The sequence below is a fragment of the Bos javanicus genome, chromosome 27 (assembly GCF_032452875.1).
Source record: "Bos javanicus breed banteng chromosome 27, ARS-OSU_banteng_1.0, whole genome shotgun sequence".
Taxonomy (NCBI): domain Eukaryota; kingdom Metazoa; phylum Chordata; class Mammalia; order Artiodactyla; family Bovidae; genus Bos; species Bos javanicus.
This window is the reverse complement of record NC_083894.1, coordinates 22,862,975-22,879,663: the sequence shown is the minus strand read 5'-3', so window position 1 is coordinate 22,879,663 and position 16,689 is coordinate 22,862,975. Positions and strand designations below refer to the sequence as shown.

The 16,689-nt window shown below is 38.0% G+C and overlaps 1 protein-coding gene and 1 long non-coding RNA gene across 2 annotated transcripts in view; both read right to left on the bottom strand.

Annotated features, from left to right (window-relative positions):
• Positions 1-16,689, bottom strand: part of SGCZ (sarcoglycan zeta) — a 178,171-nt gene that overhangs the window by 48,266 nt on the left and 113,216 nt on the right. The window contains exon 3 of the mRNA XM_061404030.1: positions 9,226-9,348. Within this exon, the coding sequence (XP_061260014.1) occupies positions 9,226-9,348 (123 nt within the window). The remainder of the gene's footprint in view (positions 1-9,225; positions 9,349-16,689) is intronic.
• On the bottom strand, positions 43-7,429 carry LOC133240136 (uncharacterized). Its single transcript, XR_009734125.1, has 2 exons — positions 7,275-7,429; positions 43-223 (listed from the first exon to the last, which is right to left on the bottom strand). It is a non-coding gene; the product is annotated as an uncharacterized LOC133240136 (long non-coding RNA).

Genomic DNA, 16,689 nt, shown 5'->3' with positions numbered 1-16,689 from the left:
TTTGAGCATTTTCAATATGCCTATTAAATCAGAAAACACATATGATCTAAGTAATGTTAAAATTAATTACAAGAAAACAATACACATAATCGCTGTTCTTGAAACAGACTGGCCAGAACCTCATGAATCTGAGCATCTTAACATTTTTTTCAACACACTTGTTTGGCAAACATCTTCCTCCCTTGCATAATTCTTATCCAAATAGAACTTAAATTTGTAGTAACTATAATGAGAAAAGAAAAAAAAATAAATGACATATGGATTAAAAAGGAAAAGATAAAATTGTCTTTATTTGCATAAGAGATGATTATCTACATAGAAAAGTCTCTGAAGTCTGCAAAAAATTGCTATAACTACTAAGTTCACTCTACTAAGTTCACTAAAGTCACAGGATAAAAAGATACAAGATAATACATGAAAAAATCATTAAATTTTATATATTAAAATAAATGTATAGAATCAAAAGTGATGAATTCTGTACCAATTATAATTGCTTCAAAGAAAATTAAAACATGAAAACATAGACAGGATATGTATGCTGGAAGTGACAAAATGTTCATGAAAAATGTCAAAGAAAGGCTAAATAAATGAAGATACATTATTTCATGAGCCAGAATAATTGATATAGCAAAGATGTCAACTCTAAAATTCATGTGTTGGTTTATTCCTATCAAAATCTAAGGAAGTTTTTCTTTTTTTAAGGCATAGAAATAAATATTCTAAAATGTTTGTTTCTAAATTCTCTATCTTCTAGGGCCTCTGCCTTTACATATATATATTTCAGAATATTTATCCCAGATGAATGAAACTTATGTTTATAACAAAACATGTACACAAATGTTCATAGTAGTTCTAACACCTAAACACCTCAGATATATGGTTAAATGCATTGTAGTATATTCATACTAGGGGCTTCCCTGTGGCTCAGATGGTAAAGAATCTGCCTACAATATGGGAGACCCAGGTTCAATCCCTGGGTTGGGAAGATCGCCTGGAGAAGGGAATGGCAATCCACTCCAGTATTCTTGCCTGGAGAATCCCACGGACAGAGGAGCCTGGCGGGGTACAGTCCATGGAGTCACAAACAGTTGGACTTGACTGAGTGATTGACACTTTCACTTTCACATTCATACCATGGGATACTGCTGCTGCTAAGTCGCTTCAGTCGTGTCTGACTCTGTGCGACCCCATAGACGGCAGCCCACCAGACTCCCCGTCCCTGGGATTCTCCAGGCAAGAGCACTGGAGTGGGTCGCCATTTCCTTCTCCAATGCATGAAAGTGAAAAATGAAAGTGAAGTCGTGTCTGACTCTTAGTGACCCCATGGATTGCACCCCACCAGGCTCCTCCGTCCATGGGATTTTCCAGGCAAGAGTACTGGAGTGGGGTGCCATTGCCTTCTCCGCCATGGGATACTGCTGCTGCTGCTGCTGCTAAGTCGCTTCAGTCGTGTCCGACTCTGTGTGACCCCATAGAGGGCAGCCCACCAGGCTCCCCCGTCCTTGGGATTCTCCAGGCAAGAACACTGGAGTGGGTTGCTATTTCCTTCTCCAATAATAAAAAGAAGAAACTATTGATATATACAATAAAACGAAAGAATCTCCAGGGAATTGTACTGATTGAAAATAAAAAATCCTCAAAGGCCACTATAGCATGATTTTATATGTAAACCATTCTTAACCTGAGAAAATTATAGAAGTGAAGAACAGATATACGATTGACAGGAGTTAAGATGAGGGTAGTTGTGGTCCCCATAGGGCAACATGGGATCCCTGCGGTGGTGGAAATGCCTGTGTCTTAACTGTATCAATCTCAATATCCTTTTTGGGATGTTATACTATAGTTTGGAATATGTCACCATGGTGAGAAACTGGGTTAATGTTGCATGGAATCTCGCTGTATCATTTCTTACAAACACATGTAAACTTTTTAATTTTTTTTTTTTCAAAACAAAAGTTTACAGTTAGTGTTCAGTTGGGAATTTTCCTCCGATAGTCAGAATTTTGGGGTTTCTACCTAAGCACTACTACCTTGACACTTAAGCCTATTCAAAAGGTGTTCTTGAGCACATTTTGATTTTGTCAAAAAAAGTGATTAACTCACAGCACGAATGGAAGGGTTAAAATAACTGGAGTTATCTAATCAGGTCAGTGAAATCAGGGTTGAGACCCTATTTCAGTGATGAAATGATGTATCATACAGAGTAAAGTAACCAGAAGTTTGACACATCCACTGATAAAGAAAACAAAAGGATAAATGGAATGGACTCAAACTGCAGGATTCTTTTCAATCAATAATACAGAAGGCCTGTGCTTCTCTCACTCAGCAGGGGCTACAGTCTTCCACTGTTAGCAATCCAACTACTCTAAAACCTTACTTCATGTTTTATCAATTCAGCAATTGATATTTAAGAGGAATAGTCTAAGGGACCACATAGTCATTGATATGTCTAGACTCTCCAAGATTTACCATTATACTAAAGCCATATCCAACCAGTAAAGCTGAAGAAGCTGACCGATTCTATGAAGACCTACAAGATCTTCTAGAATTAACACCCCAAAAAGATGTCCTTTTCATTATAGGAGACTGGAATGCAAAAGTAGGAAGTTAAGAGCTACCAGGAGTAACAGGCAAATTTGGCTTTGAAGTACAAATTGAAGCAGGTCAAATGCTAACAGTTTTGCCAAGAGAACACATTGGCCTAGCAAACACCCTCTTCCAACAACACAAGAGAAGACTCTACACATGGACATCACCAGATGGTCAAAACTGAAATCCGATTGATTATATTCTTTGCAGCCCAAGATGGAGAAGCTATATGCAGTCAGGAAAAACAAGACCAGGAGCTGACTGTGGCTCAGATCATGAACTCCTTATTGCCAAATTCAGACTTAAATTGAAGAAAGTATGGAAGATCACTAGATCATTCAGATATGACCTAAATCAAATCCCTTATGATTATACAGTGGAAATGACAAATAGATTCAAGGGATTAGATCTGATAGACAGAGTCCCTGAAGAACTTTGGATGGAGTTTAGTGACATTATATAGGAGGCAGTGATCAAGACCATCCCCAAGAAAAAGAAATGCAAAAAGGCAAAATGGTTTTCTGAGAAGGCCTTGCAAATAGCTGAGAAAATAAGTGAAAGGCAAAGGAGAAAAGGAAAGATACACCCATCTGAATGCAGCTTTCCAAAGAATAGTAAGGAGAAATAAGCCTTCTTCAGTGATTAATGGAAAGAAATAGAGGAAAACAATAGAATGAGAAAGACTAGAGATCTCGTCAAGTAAATTAGAGCTACTAAGGGAATATTTCATGTTCAGACAGGCACAATAAAGGACAGAAATGGTACGGACCTAATAGATGCAGAAGATGTTAAGAAGAGGTGGCAAGAATATGCAGAAGAACTATACAAAAAAGATCTTCATGACCCAGATAACCACAATGGTGTTAATACCCACCTAGAGCCAGACATCCTGGAATGTGAAGTCAAGTGACCTTAGGAAGCATCACTATGAACAAAGCTATTGGAGGTGATGGAATTTCAGTTGAGCTATTTCAAATCCTAAGATGATTCTGTGAAAGTGCTGCACTCAATATGCCAGAAGTTTGGAAACTTTCATGAATTTCCTCATATTTCTATTATACCAAGTGTAGAAGTTTTACTTTAACAAAAATAGGAAACATTTGAGTCAGGGCTCGGAGAAATAAATCATGGAGAAGATTGTTAGTGAGGTGCTCAGAGGAAGCAGCTATTTTCTTGAAGATGGCATAATTCATTTGAATATTCAGTTCTTGAAAGGCCTGAATATTCATTGGAAGGACTGATGCTGAAGCTCCAATACTTTCGCCATCTGATAGGAAAAGCCAACTCATGGGAAAAAACCTGATGCTGGGAAAGACTGAAGGCAGGAGGAGAAAAGGGTGACAGGATGAGATGATTAGATGGCATCTCTGACTCAATGGACATGAGTCAAGCTCCAGGAGGTAGTGAAGAACAGGGAACCTGGTGTGCTGCAGGCTTTGTGTGGGGTCGCAGAGAGTTGGACATGACTAAGTGACTGAATAACAACATAGTTCATTATTTATACCTTTCAAAACCAATCCGTTTTCACCTGGAAATCTGGGAGTCAGAGTGGTACTCCATTTTTAATTTTTAAACTTTACATAATTGTATTAGTTTTGCCAAATATCAAAATGAATCCGCCACAGGTATACATGTGCATCCCTCTGGATTGTCCCAGTGCACTAGCCCCAAGCATCCAGTATCGTGCATCGAACCTGGACTGGCAACTCATTTCTTACATGATATACATGTTTCAATGCCATTCTCCCAAATCTTCCCACCCTCCGAGTGAAGTAAGCCAGAAGGAAAAACATAAATACAGTATCCTCACTAAGTTTAAAAAACAACTAGAGGCCATAACCGTGCAGACTTGCTGCTGAAGCATTTCCTCAGCTCACTGGGCGTGGGGGGGAATGGAGTGGTTGGTTGGGAGTTGGGGGGGAGAAGAGCAAGAAAAAGAGGGGGTGGTGGAGGAGGAGGCTAATAAAAAAAAAAAAAGCTAGAAAATTGAGTGATTTTCCTCCCTCATAGCTCAGTCGGTAAAGAATTTGCCTGCAATGCAGGAGACCTGGGTTCACTTCCTGGGTCAGGAAAATCCCCTGGAGAAGGAAATGGCAATCCATTCCAGTATTCTTGCCTGGAAAATCCCATGGACAGAGGAGCCTGGTGGGCTACAGTCCGTGGGGTTGCAAGAGTTGGACACAACTTAGCGACTAAACTAACTACAGACTTAAAATATTACACTAAAGAAAATGAAATGATTGCACCTTAGAATCCTCAGCAGCTGATCTGATCATATTTTTTTCAGGTGCTGTTCAGACCTAGCAGCTCTATACTGCAGGCTGCATGCCACCAGGCTCTTGGCATTTGGACAGCCCAGAGGAACAATGGCCCTATGTAAGAGAAAGGTTGATTCCAAAGCTGACCTCATCACAACCTGTCCTGAGTTAACAGACAAGAGCAAGGATGTGAAGACCAACTAATAAAAACAAACCAGAGAATATTGATTCCAGCCCAGAAACATAGTGTTTAATTTATTAATAAAAGACAGCTCTTTGGAAAATCCTGTCTTCTGTTGTCAAACAAGTATTGGGACCTTTCTATCTTTCCAATCATTCAATTAGAGTAGAGACAAGAGAATGACACTCTTGGCTTTCAAGCAAGCCTGAGGGCACAGGGTGAATACAGGATTTGGATGCACTATTCTTTCAGATTGCCAGTTTTAATTTCTGATTAAAAAAAGAGATCCTTTCTTCTCATACATTGAGCTATTTTTCACTTTTCTCTCAAAGGCAAAATGGAGAGATCTAACTCCACCTAATGGCTTTTAATTTAACATGAAAGTATCCTATAGGGCTAAAGTCTTTCACTTTATAAAGTCAAATAAGTTGCACTTTGTTTTCTAAGTTAATATACTACTTGGAATACAAATGAAAGAACAAATTACAGTTGACTGATTCTGCCTGAAAGCCCTAAATTTAAGAGTCTTCTGAGTGTAAAAGTTTATATCTTTTATTTACTGACCTGGCCTCAAAAGATAATTGCATTAAGTAATATCTTTGATCAATATTAGGGAATACAAATACAAAGGAAAATAAATTGTCAAGTATGTGTATATGAGCCAAATGTGTGAAACGCCCATATATTCAATGATATAGAGTTGGCATGTTAAGGTCATATAAGTATATTCAAATTAAAATTTAAGCAAAGTATTATTGAGCAAGCGAAGCTATATCAAGAGTAAAAAATTTACAAGTTGAAAGCATGTGATTGATTACTGATCAAGCTGATGGGGTAATGAGGGGTGGTGGTGTTCAGGGAGCTGTTTTGCCACTTCAGTTCTACTCCCCTGCACCCTAAAAGTATTTAAATGCCTCGAGTACATCCCTGCTATGTTTCAATAGAGGAAATTTAAATATCCTGAACTACACTAGATTTGCAAATATATATAGTCACAACTGATTTTGTCTCAGGAGTATAGACACACTTATTGTCTAAATAAATTCATCTACTTCTGTTGCCCTGAAAGAGAAGTCCATGTATGAAACACCATTTTTCTTAAAATGTAAACTAGAAAGGATCCATTTTAATCCCCACGGATATCGCTTAAATAGAAAAATTTCTTGTCTCAAATTTAAAATTCTCGAATCAACCTCACACAAATCTCTTGCCACACACAACTTTGAAGTCTTGTCAGCACCACTACCTAATTTATATGAAATACCCTGGAGTCACTGATTCTTTGTAGTATTATTTGTTAAATATTCAAGCACTGCTTTAAAGTACATATGAGGCTACTAATCAATCCCGGTGCCCTTAAACTGCATGCTACGCTATGCACAGTCTTCTCCTCTAAGCACGGGAAATTCTCAGTCATATTTGCCTTTGATAACTTTATCTTCCTTTATTTTAGAAGTATCACAGGAAGAAAGAAAGCCATTATAAAGTTCATCTGCGGTATTCTGGTAATGGAGTAAAGGACTCTGCAGGAATTTGAGAATGCACCCAGGTATGTGTATGTTTGTACCTGTGTCTGTGGATGTATCTGGGCTCTTCCGTAAGGAACAGGAATGTGGCTAGGTTCTGGGAGAGATTCTAATCATGTTAAAGTACTCCCCAACTTAGCACTTAGTTTTGAATGATGTGGAGTCCCTTGAATATCTACAATGGTTGAAAAGCCAGGGTTACTTATTACAAATGCTTTCATTCTTCCCTCCTGTGTTAAACCGCCATCCTTTACAAAAGTCTGCCTGGATTCTATAATTATGACCTCAAAATCAAATTACTTTTTTAACATCTTCTGGAGTTATATGATACATCAATATATTATAAAACTGATTAATCAATTTTTGTGATAATACAGATCAAGAGAGTTATCAAAGAAAAAACTCAAAGCTGTGTGTATACATTTGAGACAGGGAAAAATGGAAAAAGAAAGCTAGAGTGAGCTACATGTATCTAACCATGTAGACATGACAGAGTGTACCACGCCTCCATCACACACACATTCACACACATGCACACGGAGAGGAAAGAGAGAAAGTGACTAGGTCAGCAGAGATGCCGCCAAACACAGTTACGTAAAAAGCAGAGAAGAGGAGTTTGTTCAGAGAACACTCTCTTCTGACTTAAGAGCCCAATTCACAGTTCAAGGGTGGCTGCCAGGCTACCAAGAAAAAGAGGAAATATGGTGAGTACTTACTTACCTCAAAGAAAAATTAAAACAAAACCAGGTAATGGGTCTAATTTTGTGAAGAAAGTATTTCACTGCAACAGTTATGAGGAAAATCAAGGTAATATAAAGATCAGAAAAAGAATTCTGTGAGCTCATAAACACTGCTAAGTGCTCTAGAATTTCCCTTTACTTATGAATACAAAGTACTCAATGTGAATACTTGAACATGGATGAAATAATCTTTGGATAAGTGTAATATCCTAAGAGCTATAAGGATTACATTGATATCAAAGCTGATAACTGGCAGGTACTACCAACATGCAAAAATTGTTAAATATTTAAATCACAAATGCCTAATCCTCCTAAGTGCGTTTCTACCCTGGTTCCTGACTTGCCCGTCAACTAGCAGCTCAAATATTATCACCAAGGGCCCTATAGTCAATGACCTTTCTGATTTGTCTACGCCCTTTGTCAACCCAAATCCTCATGCTTTTTAACTTAATAAAAAAGGTTTTTGGTTCCCTGTCAACTCAGGACTTAGGAAAGCCAGTGTTTACCTCATATGCATGATTTCTTCTCTGACCTTCCAAGGAGTTTTTAGAAAGAGAATGAGGCTGACAGGCAGTCATGAAGACCAGTCCAAACACCAGCCCAGTCGTGCACACTCCAGCTACTCAATAAACTCACAGAAGAAAGAAAGGAGGCCCTGGGGGACAATGAGTCTGGTGGTAGTAGATTGTGAGCCAGACCAGAGATGCCCAGTGAGGATCCCCATTTTGCGATCCTTGCTGAATTTAATTGCCATCTACTTGTGTATCTTTCTTGAAATCCACACAAGCCCTCCTATCTGGGATATTGGCAATATTATCATTATTAATAAAAATAGAAGGCTAACCTTCACAAGTGTCTTCATTATGTGTCCAAGACATTCTAAACACACACATGCATACATAGGCACGTGCACACACACACACACACACACACACACATAATTTGAGCACTAATGGCATTATCATTTCAATCATTTAGATTTAAGAAAAATAGACAGCATAGAATTTACTCAAAATACTGAGCGGTAGAAGCAGGATTAAACCCAAACAGCCCAAGAGCTGAGGTCATTTATTTACCATGTAAACTGCTCTCAATGGCCTACAGTCTCCATTTACCTAAATAGATATTACAGGTATCCCGTGAACTGTCCCCAAACTCAAATTTGGGAAATGCTAAGCTACACATATTTCATTTTTTAAATACAGGCCTCCTTGAGTATTTTAAAAATATTTTAGCAAAATAACATGTATTGTGGTTATAACTCAGATAATTCAAAAGATATTGTTCTTAAACTGCTTAAAATAGTCTTAATAAAATTCTCCCCTATTCCCAATCCTGCTTTTCAATTTCTGCTTTCTTGTTTTTTGCTTTTACTTTTTCATTTCAGCTGGTGGTTGACACTAATGGCCCTAATATTAGAATAATGACTTTAATAATGTCTCCATAATAGGTGATTAGCACTATTTCTTGATTTATATGCTTTGGAAGACAGTTATGAGCTCTAAAGAACAAGAATTTAGTTTATTTATAACCTTTCCCTCTACTTCAGTTGATATTTACATTTTAGATCTTCTTTTGCATATCTTTTACTTTTAAATAATACCTCTCGATTATAGTTATCAATCACCTTGAGTCTTTGCACCCCACCTTATCTTCCACCATCCATACTCAATTTCCTCCCTCTAACCCTGCCTGAGACATGCAGCTTTGCTCTTATATCACTAAGGCTAATATATTTATAGTCTTTTCTGCAACCTCAACCTAGGGCTTTCTGTTTGATTACTATTGGAAAATCAAATGATGTTATCCCATGATATTATGTGAGACTCAATTTCTGGCATATGAACCACAGATATTAAAAAGTCATTTCCTGTTCAGTTGCATATTCTTTCAGGAAGTAAACAATGTTCCAAGACCTCCATCTACAGTACCTGTAACTTTCAGCTTTTCAGCCCCAATGGTAATCTCATCTTCATCTGCAGAAAACAGCACCCTGCCATCTTCACTCGCTCTCACTTCAAATCTTTTACACTGAGCTTCCACAGCATCAGCTCCTATGGTCAGAGGAAAGGTTTAAAAATGAATCTTGTATCCAAGAAACCATGAACATGTATTTTTTTTTTTTAGAAAAAGAAGAGAAATACATACATTATTTAATCTCTACAGTATGTTTTATACCTAAATTAGTATTTTAAAATTACCATCCTTTCAGGATTCTAATTTGGTAGAATATTGCTGGGCCAGGATGGTCGGGTACATATTTGACATCCACATCCCTGACATAGGCCTGACAACGTCTGTGGGTTTAGCCAGCTGGGAAATCTTTGCATGTACACAAGGAGAGACGATGTTTGCTCTGTTCTTCGTGGCTGCCTGCAGACTTGGCATTTTACTTGGCATGTGCTAGATGCTTCATAGGCACTTGTGGACAGAAGGACTCTCATTTTTCTCTTTGCAAGTAGACAATAGTGTCTATACTTGCTATAGTGCAGGGAAATTGTGAACCTTTAGTTATTCAACATTTCATAGATGCTAATATTGATATTTGTTCACTCTTTATTACTACCTAATCTGAGGAGATCAGCCCTGGGATTTCTTTGGAAGGAATGATGTTAAAGCTGAAACTCCAGTACTTTGGCCACCTCATGTGAAGAGTTGACTCATTGGAAAAGACTCTGATGCTGGGAGGGATTGGGGGCAGGAGGAGAAGGGGACGACAGAGGATGAGATGGCTGGATGGCATCACTGACTCGATGGACATGAGTCAGAGTGAACTCCGGGAGTTGGTGATGGATAGGGAGGCCTGGCATGCTGCGATTCATGGGGTTGCAAAGAGTCAGACAGGACTGAGCGACTGAACTAAACTGAATATGAATCCATTTTAGATTCAATATTGTAAATGTATGTGTGTATCACATACATACACACACATATATATAGCATATATATATTTAATGTTCTCCAATGTATCATCTAATCAATAATTTTCATTATTAAAATTTAATATTAAATAAATATAATTGTATCATGTAATGGAAAATCTGTTTTCAATTTATTGGACCATTTGGCATATTAATCCACCCACAATCCACAAAGCCAGCTCCCATATTTTAAAAAAAAACAACACATAATTAATTTGAGAGCATGGCTTCAGCAAGACAATCAAATTGGTCAGGGAGTAGGCAATTGCTATTTCCACAACAGTAATTTATTTCTTTTGGCATATGCATTTGGCATATGCATCTATATCTTCGTCTTTTGTTAAGAACTGGACCATCCCTCCTCTGCTGTCTACAGCAGAAACTCTTGTCAGATACAATGTGGTCCACTCAGGGCCCCGGGCATAGCACACTTTGTGCCTATTTTCATTTCTCTGTACCTATGCTATGGGCTGAATGTGGATTCTCCAAATTCATATCTGGATATCCTAACTCATAATGTGATGGTGTTAGGACATGGGATCTTTGGAAGGTAATTAGGTCATGTGAATGGAGCCCTCATGTGTGAGGGCTGGTGCCCTAATCAAAAGACACAAGTGAGCTTGCTTTCTCCCTGCATGTAATCGACTACGTGAAGACACGAGGAGAAGTGGGCTGTCTGCAAGTCAGGAAGCAGCCCCTCACCAGACACTGGGTTTGTTGTCACTTTAATCTTGGACTTCCCTCCAGAACGGTGAGAAATAAAATTCTGTTGTTCAAGCCACCCACTGTATGGTGTTTTGTTACAGCAGTCTGAATGGACTAAGACGATCAACTATCGTGTTTTGTTAGTTATATGACCCCCAGGAATTCAAAACATGAGGTTATATTTGTACTTCAAAATACCCTCCAAATTTAAAATTATCTCTAGCTTCTAGTAGGCATTTAGAACTTTCTTCCCCTTTCCTTGTCCTCAACCCCACCTCAGAACTACTCTCAATACCTGTCTGGGGGCTTTAGTAACTTACACCTCCCACCATCACAGTTTCTTAGGAGCCCTTAATTAAATGAAGGCATTAATTTACATACCCTGATAACATGTGGGATAATTTCTCTGGAAACAGAAAACTTTTCTCATATTCCGAAACTACTTACGTGTTTTCAGGTCTACGAAGAAAGTGTGACAAACTCCAAGCAGAACAATGCTAAGTACTTAAAAACTGTGCTAACCATGCAAGCTATCAAGTTCAAAACAGCATGAACAGTATTTTAAAGTCTGTTTTTTATTTTTTTTTTAAGCAAATAACTTTCCTTACAGGATTTAATGGTAATATTGGAGAAACCGTGGAACACCTTTTGTTCATGTTCAAAGTCTTTGCATTTGATCTTGTAAACATTATTTCAGCATCCTGTATTCAGTTGATTGTTTTTTTTTTTTTTCCTAATCATGGTCTAACTTCCCTGTATTGAGCTTTTAATCTTTGAACCATAATAACTCAAATGGATGATGTTCAAAAAGTTATGCTCGAGGCCAGAAGTGCTGATAAAAGTGATTTCTGGGTTTTGAGGCTTCTGTGTTTCAATCTATCTTCTGGGCACTGAAGCATGCATTAAATATGAACTGCCTAAAGATATTACAGATACTGTACACATAAAACCTTGCTTCCTGCAAATATATTTAATTACTGGGTAAATTGATCCACAAAATATATTACTGACCTTAATGACATCGAAATGTAAGTTCACTGTGCTTATGTATACATATATCCACATATACTACAGACACACACACATACACACACACACACCGGGAAGACTTTTCTTGGCATAATACTTAATATTGTTATATTGGAGATATTTTATGAATTGAGTGTCTGGATATGGTGAAATGAGTTGATATCTTAATTCATTACATTTAAATAAGCACAAGAAAATAAGGAGATGAGCAAACATTCGTGCACCTGGAATAGAAGAGAGGCATCTAGGCCATAAATAAATGGAGGCAGACTCATCCAATTGACTAATAGATATACAAATTAATACATCAGACTACACTTTATTCAGCATATTAGTATAATTACATAAGGCAAAATTACAAGCAATTAGCAATGCGTTGACAGTAAGTAAATGTTTTAAGTCCGAAAATAACTTTGAATATAGGGTGCTTCTATACATTGCTTTTATTCTCTGCAAATAGAAAGCAGTTAATATATGTAATTGGACACATACTGCATCGTTGTGAATGTTTATGTTTAAAATTAATATATTAGGCTATATGAAACTGAATTTATTATATCCTTACATGCTTTGTGTTGTCTTATTCAGATAATTCAAAAGTCTACATCTCATATTCTCTAAGCTATGTCACCTTAGGATCCAGTTGTTCAGAGGGGCAGTGATACCCATTTTCATCTTATCTCAATCAAAGACGCTTTTAAAGATGCAGGAGAGCATCATATTTGAATGTCTCTGGGTAAAGAGCTCTGGTTCCTTAGCAGGTAGATCATGGGAGATGAGTTATCCAGGCAATTCTACATTTTATTAGTCATCTCAAAACAACAACTTGCTCACTAAAACATCCAGGCTTTTCTGAGAAGTTCATGTCAGCAACTTCAAAATCAAACAAGGAACAATGAGGCACAGAACAAGAAAGGATGGGGGTTGGTCAAGATGGCAGAGTGAGAGGAGGTGGAGCCCCTCTCCCCCCACCAACACATCAAAAACATGTCTCCATGTGGAAAACTGCTCACTGAAAACTAACTGGAAACTGGCAGGAGGGCTGCTGTACAACCAAGCTCCAAGACAATTTACAGGTAATCAGGAAGCAAGGGAAGAAGGGTCATGTGATTTGGACCTGTGCTCCCTGGGGGTGACTTAGAGGAAAGGAAGAATACAGGGGTGGACACACTGGGGAGCGAGAGGCAAGAGCCTCTGATTGGGCGCCTGGGTCCTGGGACCTGCTGTGGGGAAGACCAGCTGGTTAGAGGACCACTGAGGGAGAGAAGAGGGCTTTGGCAGGCCTGGACGCTGAGGGCAAGGGGTGTGCTCACTGGTTTGCCCTCAAGGAAAAGTCTGAAAGGACAGAGAGGACTGCTCTAGAGCCTCCAGGTTTCTTGTGACAGCCTTGGCTTGTGACACAGACTGAGCCAAGAAAAGGCTCTGGCAATACTGAGCATCTTCTCATGTGCCTGTTGGTAATCTGTGTTGCTTCCCAAGTGGTTCTGGAGGTAAAGAACCTGCCTGCCATTGTAGGAAACGTGAGAGACCCAAATTCTATCCCTGGGTTGGGAGATCCCTTGGAGGAGGGCATGGCAACTCCCTCCAGTATTCTTGCCTGGAGAATCCCATGGACAGAGGAGCCTGTTGGGCTACGTCCATAGGGTCACAAAGAGTCGAACACAACTGAAGCAAAGCAGCATGCATGTAATCTGCACACTGTTGGTGAAAATGTAAATTGGTGCAGCCACTGTGGAAAACAGTACAGAAGTTTCTCAAAAAACTAAGAAATCGAACTGCCACATGACTAAGCATTTCCATTTTCCACTGAAAGTCTTTTAGGTTGTTCCTGGGTACATATCCCCAAATCCCCAAAATACTAATTTGAAAAGATATGTTCACACCAATATTCATAGCAACATTGTTTACAACTGTCAAGATACAGAACAACCTAAGTGTACACCAATGGATGATCGGATGAAGAAGGTATGGAATATTACTCAGCCATAAAATAATGAAATTCTGCCATTTGCAACAACATGAATGGACCTAGATGAGCTTCCCTGGTGGCTCAGATGGCAAAGAATCTGCCTACAGTGCAGGAGACCTGGGTTTGATCCCTAGGTGGGAAGAATCCCCTGGAGAAGGGACTGGGTACTCATGGACCTATAAATTATTATGCATAGTGAAATAAGACAGAAAAAGACAAATACTGTATGATATCACTTACATGTGGAATCTAAAAAATAAAACAAAGGAATGCATGTAAGGAAAATAGAAACAGACTCATAGATATAGAAAGCAAATTAGTGGTTACCAGAGGGAAGAGAGATATGAAGGCAAGATGGAGGTATGGGATTAAGAGATACAAACTATTATGCATGAAGTAGATAAGCAACAAGGATACACTGCACAGCACAGAGAATCATACCGCTACCTAGTAATAACCTTTAATGAAATAGAACTTGCAAAAATACTGAAACACTATGCTGTGCACCTGAAACTAACATAATATTGTAAATTAGCTACACTTCAATTTTAAAAAGCACAAGAAAAGAAAATTGGCAGGAAAAAAAGAGGAAATACATAAGAAAAACAATAGGTGTCTTTAAAGGATTGAAGTGTTCAATATATATCCTAATATTTCTCTAGTCCAATTAATATTCTGTATAGTTTCTTTAAAAGCAAACAAACAAAGCAACAACAGTGTTAATATCTTATTTCCCTCAGAGATGGCTCCACTGCCCTTTTTGAAATATTCATATTTCTGACAGTCATATTCAGTAGTAAAAGGCATGTTTTGCTGACAAGTAGAGTGGCTCCATTAATTTACCTACTGACTTGGCATTTTCTATGTTAAATCAGTCAAAGACATGAATTGGAAAATTTTCAATAGAAATCTCTAATGGGGCTCAAATAATATATTTCCATGGGGCCTCTTGGTACTATTTAGTACTGATTTAGAGAAAACAAGGCAAAAATCAAAATGGATATGTCTGATAATCTCTGGTGTGTTTTCTTCAAGCATAGCAGGATGAATTCTTTCTCCCTATATAACTCTAATTTTATATGTCTGTCAATATTTTCAAGGCCTTGATGAAGAACATTATTAAAAAATTCAAAATTCCCACAAGAAAAACTAAAACAAGATTCAATATAGTCAACTACATTCATTGTTCTAAAATTGCTGATTTAGAATTATCATGGGTCAGGAAAATAACAAAATCAAGTTTGAAACAAAATAAGCTGCTTTCATGGAATATAAAAAAATGATAAGCCTGTTGTTTATTTTATATGTTTGTCATTAAAATCTTGCACATGGAAAAATGCACTCTGAGTGTGTTGGGGGGAAAAGAGGGGAAGCAGCAGCAAAAAGGAAAAGTCCTCACGGCCCAGCTGGGAAGCTTGTCTCAGAAGGGCTACTGAGCCCAGGACACCGGCAATTCTCATGTCATCTTGTCAGACATCAGTCTTTGTTTCTTTCTGCTGGCCTCCAGGAATTGCCTCTGCTTTGTAATTGGAGGAGCAGCCATTCTTCCACTAGCAACTAGGTAGGTATATGATCAAAGTTATATTCACCTTTGTGTCTCTCCCTGAAACTCCCTACCATCCATTGACTAGACTGATGCCTTTTGACAACAATGCTTCAATTGAAGTGTGTTTTTAGGTTGAAATAAATCCCACGGCTCTTCACCCTTTGTACTTCTGAGTTTTTTTTTTTTTTATCATTTCCTTGCTAATCGATACTACCCCTATGGTCATGTACTGTTGCTCGCCATCTTCCTTTTCTAAGAAGTTATGAAAAACATACACACATAATAATTATATAAATAATGTTACTCATCACCCTGTTGAAGAACTATCTACTATTTCCAAAATAGGGGAAGCTTTCGCTGTAACTTTTCCTTCATCACCTGTCCTTTCATCCTCAGTGAGCACCAGATGTCAACACTGTCTGGAAAAGGGTTTTTATCACTCCTGTTTTTTAACCTTTTGTGTCCTTCAAACATTTTTTCTTAGTTTTGCATGTTTTGCACAACACACACACGCACTCTGCTATATTATTTTATATTTTCTCACCAACTAGGTTATTTTTTGTCAATTTAGATTAGTGAAATTCATTATTTCCACACATGTAGCCCTGGTTTATTCATCTTCACCGCTATAGCTTATCATATGGATATATCACAAACTGGTGATCCATTTTCCACTGACAGTCTTTTAGGTTGTTTCTAGAATATCAGAATCAGTAACAGTGACTCTATAAACATTTTGTACATATCTCCTTTTACATGTGGGCATGAGTTTTCCAGGTTTTATATTTGGGTGTGGGATGGCTGGACAGTAGAGTGTACTTCAAATTTTACTAGATAGTAATTTTTTCCCAAACTGTTGTACTGATTTACATTCCCTACAGAGAAAGTATGAATGTTCCAGTAGTTCCACAACATTGCAAGCACTCAATGTTAAAAGACTCTAATTTTTACCAATCTAAGTGTTAAAAGGTATACCAATGTGGTTTCAATTTACAACTCTCTGATTACTGTTGAAGTAAACATCTTTTTTTGTGCCACTGCTCCTCAATCTTCTTTACTGACAATATATTCCCCATAGTGAGTCAATGGGTGCATGTGGGGGCCAACTCTCTCTATAGAAGTGGTTCAGTTCTCATAGGGTATTATCCTCTCTGACCAAAGCAATTAATTCATACACATGCATGTAACTTAAATGCTCTCCTGACTTTTGGTCTAGGTTTTGAAA